Source organism: Magallana gigas, chromosome 2, assembly GCF_963853765.1.
Source record: "Magallana gigas chromosome 2, xbMagGiga1.1, whole genome shotgun sequence".
Lineage (NCBI taxonomy): Eukaryota > Metazoa > Mollusca > Bivalvia > Ostreida > Ostreidae > Magallana > Magallana gigas.
In genome coordinates, this window is record NC_088854.1 from 57,908,180 (window position 1) to 57,927,948 (window position 19,769).

The 19,769-nt window shown below is 35.9% G+C and overlaps 1 protein-coding gene across 4 annotated transcripts; it reads left to right on the forward strand.

The window, feature by feature from the left end:
* The first annotated feature begins 629 nt into the window (after positions 1-629).
* Positions 630-19,215, forward strand: LOC105332370 (GTPase-activating protein and VPS9 domain-containing protein 1). 4 transcript variants are annotated; one of them, XM_066077475.1, is made up of 23 exons: positions 630-784; positions 1,737-2,911; positions 3,169-3,303; positions 5,960-6,131; positions 7,620-7,886; positions 8,090-8,410; positions 8,612-8,748; positions 9,059-9,157; positions 9,423-9,495; positions 9,601-9,885; positions 10,219-10,452; positions 10,630-11,120; positions 11,499-11,580; positions 12,299-12,361; positions 13,448-13,495; positions 14,669-14,752; positions 15,073-15,493; positions 15,643-15,777; positions 15,922-16,045; positions 16,370-16,436; positions 16,979-17,093; positions 17,232-17,370; positions 17,603-19,215. In XM_066077475.1, the coding sequence occupies exons 2-23, from the start codon at positions 1,808-1,810 to the stop codon at positions 17,873-17,875; spliced, it is 4,869 nt and encodes a 1,622-aa protein (XP_065933547.1). In that variant the 5' UTR covers positions 630-784; positions 1,737-1,807; the 3' UTR covers positions 17,876-19,215. The 4 variants fall into 4 exon arrangements, with proteins under 4 accessions (XP_065933547.1, XP_011433244.3, XP_065933546.1 ...); XM_011434942.4 differs by having other exon boundaries at positions 9,601-10,452; XM_066077474.1 differs by having other exon boundaries at positions 8,105-8,410; positions 9,601-10,452.
* The last annotated feature ends 554 nt before the right edge of the window (positions 19,216-19,769 follow it).

The following is a 19,769-nucleotide window of genomic DNA, read 5'->3' on the forward strand; positions in this document are numbered from 1 at the left end:
ACCTCTTGCCATTTGTCTTTGTCCCATATTGTCAATATTATAAGACAATTTAACATTTTTAACTCCTTGAAAATTGCAAGGCCAATTGTTATCTATGAAGATTCTTTATAAGTTATGTTACAGTAATAGAATTCATGATCTTGACTGCCTCACAAATGGGGCAAAAAATTAATGTTCAATTTTATAAACTTTCTTTTTATTTTGTTTTTATTTAAACAATATTTTATTCAATATAATACATGTAAATTGAATGGGATAGGGCAGCAGGCACAGCTTATTTAGCCCTCTCCCTACATCAAGGTCAAAATGAACAAATTGAAATATTTAAATGTTATATAAATATTGATAAAACAAGACAGACTATAGAAAGATACAGATGAAAAGAAGAAAACAAAAAACTAACAATAAGGTATTGGTTTAAAGAGAAAAAATAAGAATAAATGCTGTTTTTTTTTATTTCACAGTGGAGAGAAACCAAATGCACCTGGAAATGATGTCAATGGAACCAATCTGTATCTCGCTCAAATACTTAGATCAAATACTTTTTAACACCAAAAAAATTATTAAGAAATAATTAATCAAACTAACTGTTTGCATGAAAAATATTACATGTATTATAGTTCCAAAACGTTGCTTTTTTCGGAAACAATTTTGCTGTCTGCAGATGTAAAACTGGTTTCACAACTAGTTTGGATTGCGCAAGCGCACTGAATCGTAAACATGGCAGAAGTCATTTCAGAGTGGGAGGTAAACCAAACGCTAGGTTTACGGGGATATCTCTCAGGTAACATCAAAAATTACCTTAATGTCTTTCTTATATCTTATTTCGATTACAAAGAGTTTCTGTGTCAGATCAGAAATGACAGTCGCAGTGTAAAGTCTGCCTCGGACTCGGCTGTATGTAGAGTGCTCATCATGCATTGAACCACTCGATCACTTGTCCTCGAGTGACTCTCCTCTACGCTGTGTAGGGCCACAACAGATTCGCTATCAGCATGACAAGGTCTGATTGTTACAAAAATTAAAACAACATGTGACCATTAAAACTATTTCAATCGCAACGAAAATAGGCAAATATACGCTGTTTTCGATACGGAGCTGGACCCTCCCCCTTTCCACTGAAAACAATAAGTGTCATACGACTTGCACTCCTTATAAAGAGTATTGAATATTTTTGGTTTATTGTTAGCTACAGTTAAATTTTTATTGTGTGTGGACAACTATTAAATATGCATAAAATTGAAACTGGATCTCCCACTGAAATGACCAATCACCGTTCTGTCCTTTAAAAGATTATCAAATAATCATAGAAAATGGCACTCTCCATTGTGTACATTGAAAAGATCATTGTTGTAAGAATTTACTAGTTGTAATTTTATTAAAGTTCTGGTTGTGTGGAGATGCTTTTTGAGTTAATCAAATTTTAAAAGAATGACTTCAGATTGTTTTGGCAAAGTATACAGGTGTGTCAGTCAGACCAGTCCAAATACAGGTGCCAGATAGCTAAGTGGGTAGAGCTTCAGTGGTTCGGGTTTAATCACAGTCTGATCTGTCATCATTCCCATCCTGTTACACATGTTTTAGTTTTAGAAATAGGGTTTCTTTAGAAAATACTATAATTTATCAGAAAAATATATAACGGGACCATGATTGAATAAGACTAACTTTTATTAAAAGAATAATTTACTTTTATTTGCACTAAGCTTGAAATTATTTTGTGCATTTTATTTTTATAGGAGACTTCAGTGATATAGATCAACATGTTCAGTAACAGATTTCCCCTGTGAGGATTGATAAGAAAAGTAAGATGGAACTACTAGAGCTAGCAAGGCAGTTAAAGCAGGAGCAACTGTTTGTAAGTGCTGAAAAGTCACAGATTCATGGTCTGTATGAAGAAGCTAAAAAATTGGCAGAGGATCTGTACCACGAATCATGGATTGTACGACAACAGCGATCATGTCTGGAGCAACTGCAGGCCTCCTCAAACACTGTCACACCAAGGGAGTGCTACTACCAAACCAACAATTTAGAATTTACAAATTTTGTAGACAGTTACAAACATCTTAGTTACCATGAAACCAAATATGGGGATTTTTTAAAGTTCTTAAAAGATAATCATTTTATTGTGGCATCTCTCATTGACAGTGTTGAGAAGGTTTCACAAGACAGCTTAAGAAAGTTCATTTCTCTGCTGTTGACCTCAGTATTTGGAAATGTTGTTTTTACTGAAGATGAAGTTTCTGTGATTCAGACTGTCAAGCATCTTGCAGAACTTCAATTAACCTCTAGTGACAATCCAAGATTTCTATTACGAAAAGGAAACTGTGGATTCAGTGTGGCAGTAAAGCTATTATTTGATTCTTTGTATTCGGCCAAACTTTTTCTCACGGCAGCACTACACGACCCTGTGATGAGATTACTTATGGAAGATGAGTGGTTTTATGATATAGACCCACAAAAAGCTTTGCATCGTTTCCCTTCCCAGGAAAGAGTACGGCGTTTTGGGGAACCTACCAGTGAAGATTACGAGAAGAAATGCAATGAATATAGAAAATTTATAGTAGACAAATTAGTTATTTTATCAAATAGGTTTATTCTGTCAATTAAAAACAATATTCATTGCTTCCCTTCAAATCTAGCTTGGCTAGTTTCACAAGTATATCGGGCCTTGTTGAAAACTGGCAGACATACTGAGGAGCAAGTTCGTGCAGTGTGTGCGGATCTTGTCTTCTCTCTGTTCATTTGTCCGGCCATCATTGATCCTGATCCGTACGGAATCACATCGGACATCCATATCAGCCACATAGCTCGACACAATCTAATGCAGATAGCTCAGATTATCCAGGTCCTTGCTGTTTCTCAGTGGGAGGCAGAGTCCAAGGAGAAAGATCTCTATGAGAGGTTTGAGAAGGTGAAGCTCCTAAGTTTATGGCATTACGCTAAAGCCTATCCTATTTCAGTTTGAAAAGTAAAATACTCTTCGTCTTGGTAATACCTGTATAATCTGATTTTTCTGTAAGTTTGTACATTTGTTGTGTAAAAAGAATGAAACAAAAACACAATTTAAAATTTTGCAGAATTTTCAAAAATGCATCAATTTGTTAGAGATTTTGAAAAAAATGAGTTAAAAAAAGTTGTTTATATTTTTTTTCTTGACTTTCTTTATAGGGTTGTATCACCTCCTTGCTGGATGTTTTACTAGAGGGTGTGGGGTCAGAGGTTGTAACCCCTCCCAGTAACAATCACATGATCAGTGTAGCTAGATCATCAGTTCTCATTACACTGCAAGATCTTAATTTTCTGGTAAGTTTTGAACACAAAATAGTTATATGATGCACAGTATGCAGTTTATCAAATTAAACAGATTTATCATTTTTTGTTGGAATTTTTTTATTTTGGGAAAATTTAGAGCACAGAATTGGTCAAGATTCATTTTTTCTGTCAGTAGTTAGTCTTGAGTATCAAAATTTCTTTGATGAAAATAAAGTTAAACTTATGTATTTGAAACGCTGAAGTTCTAAATATGATGGATATATCAAAGAGAGTTGAATGCTCCCACTTCAGTTTCTTTCTGCATTTTACCTTTAGCATCTTAAAGTTATTTTCTCTGCCACATTGAGTTTGAGGTTCGACAGTATAATGTTTGTCAAATCTTTTCTAGTAGGTACCAGTAAACTGATTGAAAGGAAGACTTTTTATGCATAATAATTATGATGTAAATTTTCTTGAAATTGTTTTTTGATCAGATTGAAATTATAGATACGATTATACTTCACTAGTTTATCTGTGCAAAATAAATCTGATTAGAAAAAAAATTACAAGCAATTATCATGTTGTCCTTCGAAAATTTTTAAGTGAATCTGTTATGACAAATTGTGTAATGCATAATACGATATGATTAATACTGGTATGTTATGAATGCATAAAATGGGCATGTTTCCAGTGGTTAGGCAGGCTTTACCCGCATGCTGCAATCTGTATATTGATTGATGTAAAGAGGGCATTGGTTATGAACACTAGTTGTATTTCTTCCACCCAAAGTCTTATAATACATTACTTGATTATAGAAGATAAACTTCATAATACAAAAATTGTAACACTGAAGCTGAGTATTCAAAGTCAATGGTTTTAAAATCATTATCACATACCTAGGAAATGAGGGGTACCAAACAAAGTTTTGTACAGTATATACATTATTTGAGCCAAAGGAAATTCTGAAATTCATGCTTTAATTTGTTATATTCAGTTGAATGAGGAAACGTTTATTCAAAATATTGATGTATTGTTCATGCATATACATATGCTCTGTTCAGAAACACGTATTTAAAGATGATACGCTTTAAGATATAGAAAGAATGATTGTTTGTTTATATTGTTTGGTTATAAAAGCTGTGTATTAAGCATTGGAAATGACTATATGATATTAAATGAAGTAGTTCTTCCTTCCTGAATCACAATTGAGGTTGTGAAAAGACTTGACCTTTTATTCAGAGAGAGGAAACATGTATATCATAGGCCTTGAAACCTGTATGCTCAATCCAGCACACATTGAAGACACTTTTTCTGATTGTCTTGCTACCTGTAGCACCCATCTTGGCAAGTCAAACAATTTAAGGGGGTCCGAAGTGCACCCCGTACTGTATTCATTCAGTGCAAACTATGCACATGTTGACCCCTAATGGTACATTGCCTATATCTCTATTATGGATATAATGGTCAAATTTCTACCTAGTATTACATGTGTGTATGAAATACCTCAACTCTGTATTATGAACTTGGTCAACATAAAATAGGCTTTATATTATGGGTCCCATCATCAATCATTCTCCTATATATTGGCCAGGGGTATTTATCTTGTGGATGCATCAATAGTTTATAGGAAGCATTTATAGTATGCCATTAAAGTTTAGTGTATTTTAATTTCACAACAGTTTTGACAAGCCACATTTTTGTGAACTTTTTGAATATCTATCTTTGGAAAATGTTGTTGCATTATTACGTATGATGATCTCCTACCAACATGCTTCGAACATATTTAGTAGTTTTGATGCTTGTGTACAGATGAGATGATGGTTGATTTTATTATTGTTAAAGGTCACCTCATATAATAAAATTTATATATGAAATAAAAGTTCCCTCTATTATAGCCAGACTCTTGTATCAACGACAGGAATCATGTCTGTGTTTATGATATTGAAATATCTTGTGTATTTATTTTATCAATATAATCAAAAAAATTCCTTATGTGTGTTTAAAAATAGGAACAATGCATTAGTGAACCAGATTTTTGTGAGTTTTTGTGGAATATCTATAAGTATCTGAAACGCAAGTGAAGTTAAGGACATGTATGCAAACAAATTTGTGTAATAGCATATGAATGATATGCATTATTAACACTTGATTAGTAGAGCTGTTTAAATTGCTCTCAATGTTCTCTATCAGAGCTGTCTTTGCTGTTCCAAAAATAGAAACAGATGTTACACTGGCTGAAAACAGTACCAGAGTAATGATACATGAAATATTTGGTAATCTGTTACTGTGTTTGCTGCTTACAAGATAATGAAACATTTCAACTTTTATATCCTATACATCATGTACATATTTCATAATTTGATATCTTTGATTTGAACTCTTGATTAAAAACTTGATATGAATTTTACTTTTAATATGAAGTATCTTTTATTGTGTTGTAGATATTCTTATTTTAGACTTTGACTTTGATATCTTCCCTGTATGTTTTGTATTGTAGATATCCTTGACCTGGACTCTAACCTTGATATCTACTTCACATGTTACATAGTAGATGACCTTGACTTAGACTCTTACTTTGATATCTATTCTCTAAGTTCTATTGTAGATATCTTTGAATTGGGCTCTAATCTCGATATCTCCTTTTTATTTTTTGTAGTAGATATCCTTGACCTTTATATTTACTCTACATGTATATGTTTTGTTGTAGATATCCTTGACTCGGACTCTAACCTCCAATCTCAGTGACAGCACAGCAGAGAAGAAACAGCTGGAGGAACTTCTATCTCGTATCCCTACCCTGCTCAACTGCCCCACCCCACAGGTTTCTGCTGCTAGCAGCATGCCCCCAGGGTCACCAAAAGAAAAAAAGTCACACAAAGGTATTGCATAAGCTTTCCTGAGCTCATCCTTTAAAGAGTTCTGATTAAGATTTATTTTTGATATAATTTTTGTCTTTCACAATTTCCTTATAAACTTTAAGATGAATCTGAAGGATAAGTGAAATGTGTGAAGTAAAACTGTATAGGAGGAAATTAACTTGTTGAAGTAATTTTCTGCTATGCAGTGTTAGTCAACATACTTAACTTTAATTCAGATTCTCGGAAGAGATTTGATATCAGATCTGATCACTTAGTAATGTGAATTATTTTTGCAACATTCATGACAATAAAAGTATATATACTACCTTATATACTTGCCGTTAACTAGGATTCTTTTGCGTAAAATCAAGTGGAAACCTTAAGGTGTGACTTAAAGTGGGTGATTTTTTTTTTCATGATAGAGAAACAGGCAAAAAATCAATGTAATTGTGATGATAGACTTTTGACTTACGATCCAAAATTAACATGTTCCAGTGAGTTATTATTAGAAAGGTAAATTGTCCTTTAAGATGAAAACAAGGTACATTTGAATGTTATTTGTTAATATTAGACTTAGAAAATTAAATACATTTACTCTTAATAATCAACAAATTTTTTGAAATAGTATTTCAAAAAGTTTTTAAGTTATTTACCAAGTGGTAATGAAAATACAGTAAAAATCAGAAGTAATTTAGTTTGTAGGATAAAAGAAAAAAAGAATTGTAAACAGTAAAAAAAGAAAATGAATTTTCAAGTTGTATTTTTGTCTTTTGACATGTATTATCAATCTTAAGTATTTTGAGAATGCCCTGTTTTTGCGTTTCCTCATTTCCTGAATGTGTGAGATGTACTTGGTGACATGAATTGTCCAAACCGCCCCTTAATCATCATGATTTCCAAAGTTTTAAGTTCTTAATATGAGGAAGTTGAAAGCAAGCAGCAGGTGGATTAGATAGAAGTAGGTGCAATCTTGAACTAAAATAGGGAAGCAAGTAATTTTATAAAAAGAATTAAAATTTGGTAAAGAGCAAAAATGGGGAAGTGAAATAACATGTCCCTTTATCAATGCGGGAAATGTGATAGGAATTTTCAAATTGGTATGAATTTACTTTGGGGAAGTGTGTTGATAACGATATAAAAGTTAGACTTTTAGTCTTAATTTCCAGAACCAAGCTAAGGTTACATGTTTTTAAAATAAAGGAGTTGCGTGATAAAGTTTTTATTTATAGAATAAATGCTCTAAATATACAAATATCTGAATGAAAAAACTATTATTCACAGTGTTCATGGAAACTCTTACGACCTTGTTGTAGTTACATTTTTATGTGATGCATCGAATCATGAAACCAGATTGGTCTTAAAACCCACATATATGTTGAGATCCAATTTTTCTCAGATTGTAATCAGAATACACAAATTATTTGGTACATTTATTTCCTATATATATATATATATATATATATATACTTTAGTTAAAAAATGAAAGGCTGCTGTTGGTGTTAATTTCAGACAAGAAACAGCGAGGATTATCGGAGGGGGCGAGTTCGTTAGCCGGACAAGATGAGATGGTTAAGGAGATTCTGGTGGTTCCTCTGAACGTAGACTCGGAATGTCCGGGAATGATGTCTGAACAGAAAGTGTTGTCCATGGATCAGGAAAACAAACCTCGGCGGGTCAAATACCATGACGTCCCTAACTACGAGGAGGCAGAGAATGCTGGGATGTTCACATCCAAGAGGACGAGGTTCTCTCTCTCTCAGGACCAGGAATCTATTGGTAAAGTATCAAACAAAGTCATTATCAAACAAGGAAACCATTGATAAAAAAACACATGTAATTTATATGTTGTTATTTTGTTTTTTTCACAATCATACATATATATTTTTGTGTTGTAATGTTAATTGTACCCAGCCTATGTATTAACATGTTGTCTTGTGTGTCTTGTGCTCCCCTAACCCAATGTGGGTGGTTATTTGCAGACTTGTCCCTTACAGGAAACACCAGCGAGATCCAGGAGGCGTTCTCGGAGGCCGCCTCCAGTCACTCCGTGGGGTCGGTAGAGGAAGATGACGACAATGACAACATGTCAGACATGATCTCCGCTAACGTCAGTGGGCGGGGTACTCCCAACATCAGTGGCCGAGACACGCCCCTCTCACAGGCAGGAAGTGTGGAGGAGCCCCCACCCCCTCAGATGCCTCTCCCCGAGATTCCTCCCCTCCCTGAAACAGTTCCAAAACCAAACCGAGAAGATGTCACAGACAGATTTGGAAAATTTGAAATTAGATCCGAAATTGAGAGTAAGGACGCTTATGATTGCTGACATTTTAGAAGTACTCTATTATCTGTGTAATTTAAATTGTAAAAAGAAATAAACATGCAAAGTATATTGTTAAGAAATGTCTACCACCATCATAAGACTTGTGATCCTTCAAATGAAATGAAAATGAAAAGGAAGTTGTATGATATACAGAGTTTTACGTGTTTAATATTTTCCATAGGAGTGGAGACCAAGTCCACAGTGAGTGATACATGGAGCACAGATGTTCTGGCCAGTGACTCGGAGCCGCCACCAGAGGGGAACCAGTACGATAGGCTAGAGGAACTAGTTCGCAGCAGCTTCCTCCCGCGACAGGAAGTAAGGGCCACTACTGATATCTAGCATCACGATATTTATTCATTAGATCAAATTAAGTCATATTTTGTAATTGAAATTAAAGCAAGTAATATTCAATGATGAAGGTTTCTACTTGAAATACAATTTTCTTTAAACGGTTGTGTACCAGGGTATAAAAATGGAGGAAACAGTCACCTGTTTCCATTGACAAGTAGATTCCACCCCAAGTGATTGTAGAGAATCATACATACCTATATATTAATCTTTAAATCATCCATATTAGTGAGTATGAATACAGCTGTGAAGAGGCTTGACCTTTGTTTTATTGCAGCATGTGTCGGAGGTGTCAGAGACGGCTAGTGACGCCTGGAGTACGGACGTACTGGCCAGCGACACGGAGGACAAACAGGCCCTGTCTGAGTTTGATCAGGTGTGTAACAGGTGATGTCAGGTGTGTAAAAAGTGATGCCAGATGTGTAACACTGGACAGCATGTACTTCATTGAAATCAGGTCATTTTAAAGAACAAAAAATATCAGTGAATCAAGTACAAAACAGAAATAGCTGTGTCACTGAACTGTTCAGTTAATGGGAAGACAGGAAATGAATGTCATTTGTAGGATTTGAAGTCTCTCAGAAGAAATTTGTGTCAGATAGTTTTAGTACTTACAGACTTTAATTGATTCATCTCTACAGGATGATGTAGGTAGTGTCACAGACCTGGCCTCAATCATGTCAGGAGATGCTGGGAATCTGGAAAACTCTGAAGGTTTGTCACTAGTGAAATTAACTGGGAACGACTATGAAAAAAAAAGCCAGTGGAATAAATCTGAAATAAGAGTTGAATAAGATTTTCTTGTTTTGCTTGGATTAGGTCGGCGCAGTCCGAGTGAGGATCTACCGATAGGGCAAGGGATGGAGGCATCGGGTGGAGCTGAGGCCGCTGTGCCCTTACTCCCAGCAAAGATCAAAGTCAACAGGAAATCTGCAAAGCCCTTCCCCCACAATGAAGTGTTTATGGATGAAGACCCTCTCCACCCGAGTGACATTAACAGACTCTCCTTACCTCCCCCCAAACCTGTTCAAAGGTTATATCAGCCCCGGGCCAAGTCCAGTAATCTCCTGGCTGTGCCGGAGCATAGTTCTAGTCAGAAACAAGGTACACATTCCTCCCAACAGACATTTAAACCTCTGCAACAACCTGAAAAATTCCCTCCCCCTCCCCAGCAGCAGGACAAGCTTCCTACTTCCCAACCCCTGGAACCTCTCCTGATGGACAAAGCACCTCACGCTATGTCATCAGCCCCACCCCTGGACCTGGATAAACTCCCTCACCCTGTTCCCTTACCCAGGCAGAAAGACCGAATGACTCACCCACTTCCAAGCACGGCTTCATCACAACCTGATCGGTACTCTCTCCCCTCACAATTAGAGGACAGCAGTAGTCTACAGTCAGGAAATGCACAATCTCTACTCCGTTTTTCTCAATCAGACTTCCTCCCTGCTGGGAAAACACAAGAACACTTCAAACCTCCAGTGCCAACCAGTCAGTCTTCACCAAAAGTCAATCACCAGGACCAAGCAGCATTTGATCCTCTCTCTCGACCAGAAAACGCAAGCTTCCTAGCATTTGAAAACCCTATGTTTAATGGTCCAAAACCTCTGGAACGAGTTAGCTGTCCAGCTATAAGTAATGTTAAAAAAGACATGGATGAAAAGAGTTTAGGTAAATCTTGTTTCTTAATTTGTCAGTGTTAATTGATTTTTGTATTCTACTTGTTATTTAACTTTACTTGTTACTATATGAAGATGGGGTGATCATGTTTTTATAACACTTTTGTGTTTTTTCAGTCTGCTTGCTTCATGTAAATCAAATTAATATGTACTATATTTAAATCTGTAGGAACCAAGAAGTCACGATCAGCTGTGGTTTGCGGTGCTACCTACAGTTTTTCTGACTCTGGTTTTGGAGGAACCCCTCGGTCCATTGACTCCCAGTCACTTGACTCATTAATAGACACCTCAAACAACGTCAAATTGTCGGAGCAACAGAACACTGCGTTCAGCACCAAGCGCCTGTCCGTGATCATGTATGATCCGATTCCTACCGAGTCAACAGAAAGCACCACTGAGACCCTGATTAACCTGGGAGGGGACGAAAACTCTGACCAATCATCCGTCAAAACCTGGGCGGACTCGGCAGCCAGCTTACAGCAGACATTCCAGGTCGACTCTCTGATCGATGTCAAGGAGGGGAACACAAAGGGGGGTCCCCTACCTCGCTCCCGCCAGGACAGCCTCACCAGTGACTCCAGTGGCTCAGACGCTGTCCCTTTTGCCAAGTCCTCTAGGTCCGCAAGCTTTGACAATGTGTCAGACAAGTCTGAGGAAAAGGTAAAAATACATACCGTACTTGAAAAAAAATGAAATACATGTACGGTAATATTTTTTTTTCAACTAAAAATCATAACATTGAATGTTGTATGTAAATTTTGAAAAACTACTTGAGGTTTCAATTGAGGAAAACTTTACATTTGTTTGATAAAGTGTTATAAATAAGTGAACATTCTGCATACTTTCTGTAGGATTTGGCACTCCAAAAAAAATGCATGCCTTGTAGCTAAGATGAAGATTTACATGTACATTAAATGCATGTAATATAAATGGAACCACAAAGTCTGCATGATGAAAATCTGTACCCAGAATCCTTGAAGTTATCTGTGATGTTGTTGTTAAGGAAGTAAACAGTGCGGGACTATGTTTGTTTTACAGGAAGCAGCGGCTGCCAAAGAGAAGAGTCAGAGGGACAACAACAAGAGCTTCTTTAGGAACCTGAAAGTCAAACTCAACAAAGGTAAATGGGCATCTATCTCCATATCTCGCCCCTCTATGGTGTCCTCAGACACACCTGTCGTAAGAACTCTATTTTTACTTTTTCATCAGAGGCTTGCTAAGCAGTGGGCGCTTGCAAGGGCTCTCTAAAATTTGTGCAAGAGAGATAGGTAATAATGGCTAGTTCCCACTCTGCTTACAATGTCTTTCAGTTTTTTCAAAACTAAATGTGGCAAATTTTTAATTTATCATTGATAAGTTTCTAATGAAAAAAATTAGGAAAGGGATAGGTTCTATTAATCTACAACCAGATGAGTTGTAGCCTTCATTAAGGTCAAGGATATGGGACTTTTTACTATGGCTGGTGTAGCAAACAGATCATAATTAAATAGAATGAAAGCATGTGAGCCTTCCTCGTTGGCAGGTAATCAGTTAATGTTTGTTACTGACATAAACACCTTCCTGTTTTATTGAGGTGTTCAAGTGCAGACTACAGAAGTCATATTGACAACTGTGCTCCTATGTTGCACTTGTTGCTTTTTATTTTTGCAACATTGTTATGTGAAGATAAAACTATGAGATAAGTATTTTTGTTTATGTTTGCTTTTGGAATTATTAGATGGCAAAAAAATTGAGGGTAGGGTTTTTACTATTTTGTCTGGTGTACTAACTTGCAGCAAGTCTTTTTGACTGTGTAACAAATTGGGGGCAGCAGAACTGAGTATTGCTGTTTTTCTCAGGGTCTCATCATTATGTCTCCTCCATTATCCGAACAAGCAGCCGATTTACTCAGCAGCATCTGGGTAAACTTTCATCACCACTAGCATTCTTTTTCTCTGTGTGTTATCTGCTGAGTACTCTAACTTTTTGATAGCTTTGAGGCCTGATTATTTAGAGAGGCCATTGTAATGTATTGAACTTGCTTAATTCAGCTGTAATGGGCTGGAATGAAGGTGTGCTTAGCAGAGAACCTTTTTCTACTTTTACTATCCTGTAGTGCATTTTCTCTAAAAACTTCACTTACACTATTGATGGTGCATGATGGAATATCTGACAGAGGAAGAATAGCAAGTGGGTGGAATGGAGTCCCCACCAAGTGTCTATTTTTTCTTGAATACACCATCTTCCTAACTTGTGAAAAAATAAAATTCAGCAAAAATGTATAAACTGTAATATTTTTCGTACAAATTACACCATACTAATTTATAAAGGAGTGTAAGATGAAAAAAAAAACATTCCAAGTTTTTATTTTTTTTTATCATATAAGTTTGATGTTAAAATATTAAATGAGAATTGATGTTTATATATCAAGCATGTTGGACTACCATTGCATTCTCACATTACAGAGGCATGTTTGTATCTTTGATTGCTTTGGGATGACACTGCTGTTTTCATGCTTAAAGCATTTGGTTGTAGTTTTTTTTTACTGAATGACTGATTTGCATTCAGAGGACACATATTAGTACTTTGCTGAGCCTATGCCTTATGATATACATATGCCAGTATTGCTGAGAAAATCAGTATGTATTTTAACAATGAACAATAAAAGTTAACAGGTTGGACTTGAACTCATTGTAAATAATCAGCTTAATAAAACACTGGACAATAAAATAACATTTTTAACGTGAAGAGACATAAATATTTTCATATGTATTGGTTGTTGTCTTTTTTCATGTTTTTAGACAATACGCGTGTATTAATTCAATGAAATGGATATTAACACATATTAAATGCTTTGTAGCTTGTGGACTTGGTGTATATTACGTGTCCCCTGCACACATGTATGCAAAACTACTATCCTAAAAATATTGAAGGAAAGCTGTCAAATTAAAAAATGAAGTATTTTTGAATTTTATCAAATCGGTGCAGTTTTGCAATTTTCTTTTTAGGAATGAAGAAGAAGTCCATGAAGTCAAGTGGAGAGGACAGTGGGGCAGGTTAGTATCCTACACGGCACAATGGAAATAGATCAAATATCATACAATATATACAGTCAACCTTCATTTTTCTTGAACTCGATGGGAGTCCCAGGGACTGTTTGATAACTTCGAGTTGTCCAGGTATTCAAGATATCAAGGGTGAAACACTTAAAAAATAAGTGTTTGGGACTTGCCAATCACTTTGATATAGCCATTGTATTGGAAATATCAGTGTTTGAGATATCGAAGTCCAACTTTACAATTACATTGATAAAATGAGTTATTGTACTCACATTCAAGCTCCACCAACATAACACACTTTTTCATCCAATCAGCAGTTGCTCACCATTCAATTAAGTGATGTTTTCAATCGTTAAGACTCTGTGATGTCACATTTTTGATTGACTGCTAAGAGAGTCGTTAACAAAAGAGAAATAATAATTGATTGGCACAGAACTTTTGATCAGCCAATAGAAGAATGGGTTAAAGTATAAGTAAATTAGATCATATTAAGTAAAATTTTAGCAATTAAGAAGGAGCTTGGTTGCTCACTCTCTTATTTATCTGCTCCCCTCTTAATTGCTCCAAGTTAACTTAACATGAACTAACTATTAGTTAAAGAGTGGAGTATACTTTTAGTAGAATGTACACTCAGAAATGGAATGTATATCTAGAGAGTGGGATATATGCACTCAGAGGGTGGAATATATCCACAAATAGTGTAATATATTATACGTACACTTCTGTGAATATTTTCTATGTAAAATTACAGCGATTACCAGGGGTAAGTAAAATTCACTAAATTAATGTCAATGTACGTAAGTACGTTAGCTAAAAGAAACGGCCAAATCGCCTCATGTGAGACTTTGAGTCTGACATCGTCATGATTATTTCGTGCAGTCCGTGATTTTTTCTAGGTCGCTGTAGGTTTGGACCAATTGATAAACAGGGCGTGTCTATATCTGTCCTGTCAGTTTCAGCAGCTGTAGATTTCGACCAATCGATAAACGGGGCGTGTAAATTTCAGTCTTGCTGTTTCTATAGAGCTATGAATTAACTATAGGTTTCCGTAAGAAATAGAGGAAATAATACTTTGTAGATGTAAATATTTGTTCTGAATTACACCTTTAAAAAAATATGGGTCTGAACGTGTAGGAAGTAAATTGATGAAATTAATTGGTTTTAATGCAGACACTCCCACTTCCTTGCTTCAAGAACCCATCCTGGTGGATACATCTGTGGAGGAGGCAGAGGGAGGAGACCCACCCCCTAGAGGTAAATAGAGCAGGGGGAGAAAGGAAGAGAAGCTGCTTAATAAAATAAGATATTTTTACAATCAGATGGATTTTGTAACATTTACATGTCAAACACATTAGAAGAATGAAAGTGGCAATTCTGTAGATTGGCTCACTGTCAATTTGCTTAAGAAAAAGATTCTAAGATTAAAAACTAATTGAAATGACATCATCCATTAAAATGAAGTTTGAATACAATTATTTGTCTTTCTGCTTTGATATACAATGTACACACTGGATTTTGTATGTATATGGACCAATGTACATGTGATATATATTTTGTGTCTCTTTGGTTAATAGAATCCTCAGAAGATATTTTAGAGAAATATCGAACCAAGCCCGCTGTCAGTGCTGTGGTATCCCAAGAGGTACCTCTCACAAACATTGATGTAACAGCGATGAAAGAGAAGAGGATGTCTGTGAAGGACGAAGATATTCACGGACCGCCCCTCTACGACCCGGAAAATCTCGAGACCTGTTTCGCATTTACAGACACAAAACGGAAGCTGCGCATAGTTTTAAGTAACACAGACATACAGCTTGGGTATAACCTTCTGGAGTTTTCCCCTCAGGTGGGGCAGGAGGGGGTAAAGAAGGACCCTGCAGAAATCTACAAGATGTTACGAGGGCAGCTGGCCGAGGCGCTCAATCTACAGGATAAGGACCTCATAGCTCAGCTTCACGAGGCCATCCGCTGTGTCAGGCTCTTTGATGGCGAAGGGTAAATTTTGTATTTTTGAAATAGTTTCTGGTATTATACTATTATAATAGTTTTTTTTACAAATAATTGTAAGGAAGAAACATTTTTTAGAAATTCACTGTTTAAAAATCTCGATAGATTGAATACTATGGGTTTTTTAATAAATACAGATGTAGGAAATTGGTGCATTCTCTCCAAGAGGATTATCAGAGTCGTGCTGCTTACGTTTCATATTTAATTCGTTGTCGGCAAGGCCTGCTGGGAACCCACTCACATCTACAGCGTCTTCTTAGCAGAATCAAAAGGTAATAACAGTTGGTGTATGCTGCTATATAAACTTGATTTCAGCATCTTAATTCATCTTCAGAATTTTTTTTTTTTTTTAAGTTAAGGTTTGAAATATTGAAATATTCTGGTGCTGTTTTAATTGCTTTGATAAAACATTTTAGGGACAAGGAGGTGTGTGGGAATCACATGACCAGAATCTGTGTCAAGCTGTTCATTGAAAAGAAGGAAAGCAGTGTTGTCAGATTCATGTCTGACTTCAACAAACTGACGGTATCTGATGAAAAGGTAATTATCATTTATCCTAAGATTTACTTGGTACATGTTGTTTTTTTCCTATAATTTTTAGAAGGGCAATTAAACTTGTGTTTCTTCTTTATTGTTATTAATTTGTTGTATTAGTATCTATTTTCATATATAAATGCCTATTTCTGTAGATTGAAATTGTGTTTTGAATTCTAATTAAAGTACATCACATACATGTAGGAACTATTAATGGGTAACTTCAGAAAGAATTATCTGGATATTTCAATATATATTTCCTATTTAAGGGGAAATGAGCCTTAATTGTGATGTTACAATGACTAAGTAGTACTTCCTTTTGTGTTACAGACTGACCATGTAGAACAGTTTCTCCAGTACTTGTACCAGGCCATGAATCAGGACCCAGTGTGGCAAGGTAAGGGGTAAAGGTCATTACCGAGGTAAAGGTCATTACCGGGGTACTCTGTGCTTGGGAATCCCAATGCAAATTCATTAGGTATTGATTGAATGCAAATATATTAAGGTGGTATGGTACACCTCTATTATGTGATGTACATTTTATTGAAGTATACAAGAAAATCAGGTGTAATTTTATAAATACTGGTACTTTCTTTCCCCAAATTGTCACCTAACAGCGTGACGCAATGGGTAGAGCATTTACTACAAATCTGTATGTCACAAGTACGAATCCCTCTGGGGATTTTTCAATTTTTACAAAAATTTTTAAAATTTTTTTTGGTCAAATATTGTTAAATTTGAAAATTCTAAACCAGTGAAAGTATTTTGATTATAATGTACTTTTATCCACATTATTAATATAGACAGATGTCCCATGCCACTATAAACAACATTTTTTATGTGTAATGTGAATTGTTGATGAAGCCAATAGATATTAATTGACTGAATGACCACTTGGAGTAGAATAAGGAAGTTTTACAAGACCGATTGTTTTTCCAGCTGCCAATGAGTGTCAGATTGAGGATGCACAGCTGGCCATTGAGAGGTACATCATGAGTCGGATCTACACACATGCCATGTTCCCCAATGGAGACGGTGACATCATGAGAGACCAGTACGTTTATACATTGAAGTCTCATATATATAGAAATCTTCAATACATCTCCCAGTCTGGTTCATAGTAATCTTTGAATTGTTTATTTCAAGAATACACAATTAAGTCTGAATAGCTGATACATACACTGTATTTTAGGTTGTTTCAAGAACACATCAAGAAGCTGAGTAATGTCATAACTCCGTCCCACAAGGATCTCCGGATTCCGCGAATGTACCAGTTCGAGTGTCCCTGGACAGCTGCCCAGAAGGAAATCTACATGATTAATGCTTATAAGGTCAGCTTCACTGATCAGAAGATTTTGTCACATGTTATAGCATGGCCTGTATAAGCCTTCTTCTGGCACTTGATACTTTAAATGCTTACTCTGCAAAAATGATCATCACTCCATCTCACTACAATATCCTAGAACTTAACAGATCCATATTTTTTATTAAAAAAAAAGATGCTGTGTCATCTAATCAGCTAGGTGTGTATTTTGACCCTGAACTGAATGCTTTTTTCTACAGACCCCCAAGGACAAGGTCAAGTGTGTGTTCCGCTGTGCCACCACCATCATGAACCTCCTCAGTATGGCCAACGAGAAAGCGGTGCCCGCTGCTGACGATTTTATCCCTGTTATCATCTTTGTGATCATCAAGGCAAACCCTCCCTGTCTGCTGTCCACCATTCAGTACATACAGAGTTTCTATGGTAACAGGATCGGGGGAGAGGAGCAGTACTGGTGGATACAGTTCTGTTCAGCGGTCGAGTTCATCAAAAACATGGACTACAACGAATGACCACAGTCTATAATTAGTCTATAATGAGTGATGGTTGTCTATTTTAATTTTACTGCATTTTGACTGGTTTTTGTGTTTATTTGTCTTCATCAATGCACTGAAACTTTTCTTGTGTAGTTTTCCCTTGATAAGTTGGTATAAGTTGATGCATGACAACTGGTACCTTTTGTTTTTGATTTGCATAAAGTGCTAGTGTTTGTTATTTTCAGTGTCTGAAAGCACTGATCACTGAAGATGACAAGCCGGTTCATCTTTTAGCTGTTGATTGACAAGAAATGTGTCAGAAGTCTTTCATTTATGTGGAGAAATATTTCAAACACTGAAACCTTTGTTAACGTTATTGTTGGGGTTCACAATACAATGCAGATTGAGTTTTATATGTTACTAACGATATGTATGGTACAGTCCAGTGTCAGAACTGATAAATAATGTAATGTCTGAGGACCTCGTTTTAGTTCATTGTTGATTGGTTGTCAGTCAGCCAATCAGCAGCATGTGATGAGACCTGACAATGGACAATGATGTTATCTTTGAAACATGACTGGTAAATTACTTTTTATACTTTGTATTCTACAGGACTTGTACATTAAATCACAAGATTCAAGATCTACCGTTAACTCCTAAGGTTCACTCCTTGTACATATCCTTTGATTTGACATGTTCTCCACTCACATAGAATGGAGCTTTGTGGTCAGCTTGCTCTGATTCATGTTGATTCTGTATAACCTCAGTTTAACCCGGCCTTGGTTGTCAATTGCTTCATCATCATTTTAATGGCTATTGATCATTGGTTGAGAATAACTGTAGTGTATTTTGTTTACTTGTACCTACACATGTATTTAATTTGAAAACTAGGTATGGGGAATTGTCACTTTATGGAATAGAAAATGATTGGGAATATAAATCACTATTTGTAGATGTTCATGAATGTAGGGAGGTCACATATAAACCTATTATGTTCATCAACTGTACTTACCAGTAATACATGTGAACCTTAATTTTTTATTTAGTTATTTCAAATACAAGCTGTGATTGAAGCGTTTTATATATATGGAATATTATATATACATTTACTAGTTACAAGTCTTTTTTTGATGTGTCGGTACTCTGTTACAAAATAATTGGTGTTCACGTAATTTTTTAGTCAGCCATTGTCAGGTAACACGGTTCTCGTTAATCAGTATTTGACCAATGTTCTGCTTCCAAATCATCAGTGCTATGCATCATATAAATAGGGGAGAACATGGACTCCGGATCTCTCTTATTATTTGTGATTTATAAGACGATGAACTACACATTGTATCACAGAAATACATACTGAATAAACTTTTACAAAAGTCGGCATTACAGTTTGGTGAATGAAACAAATGTGCTCCTAAAGACGATGTTCAATTATACAAATCAGAATCACTGTCGATATGTACCGGTATTGTACATTGTCCGATTCAATAGAATAGTAATAGCGTATATACTTGTCGTCTCTGGCTATAGTCTGATACAGGCCTATTAAAATTTGACGGTATTGCGTTTACAAGGTCAGATGTTAGGGTTTTTCATTGAAAACATGGTAAGTGTACATGTGTTGGATAGAGAGTAGGGTAGAGAGAGAATGCTGGCTGTGGCCATTGAGATAAGGAACCATTCAAATTGCATAATAACAACCGAACCGAGAAGTAGTTTATCATCTTTATCATCTGTTAAACAATCTACCGAAACTTAAGCTTGATCTGTAGTTTATCATTATATAGCTACATGGCAAATCAATTTTCCTAACCATTATTGAGAAATATTATGAAAACCAAGTTGGGATAGAATGACGAACAGGCAAACGGAGAGACAGCAATAAAAAATACTAGTATACATGTATACGTATCCCCCCTACCACTTTCACCGA

Excerpts from the sequence above, each read along its gene's own strand:
- LOC105332370 (XM_011434942.4), top strand. The coding sequence starts at position 1,808 with ATGGAACTACTAGAGCTAGCAAGGCAGTTAAAGCAGGAGCAACTGTTT. Across the intron at positions 6,132-7,619 it reads AGAAAAAAAGTCACACAAAG|ACAAGAAACAGCGAGGATTA; the intron begins GTATTGCATAAG and ends TGTTAATTTCAG. Across the intron at positions 10,453-10,629 it reads CATGGATGAAAAGAGTTTAG|GAACCAAGAAGTCACGATCA; the intron begins GTAAATCTTGTT and ends TTAAATCTGTAG.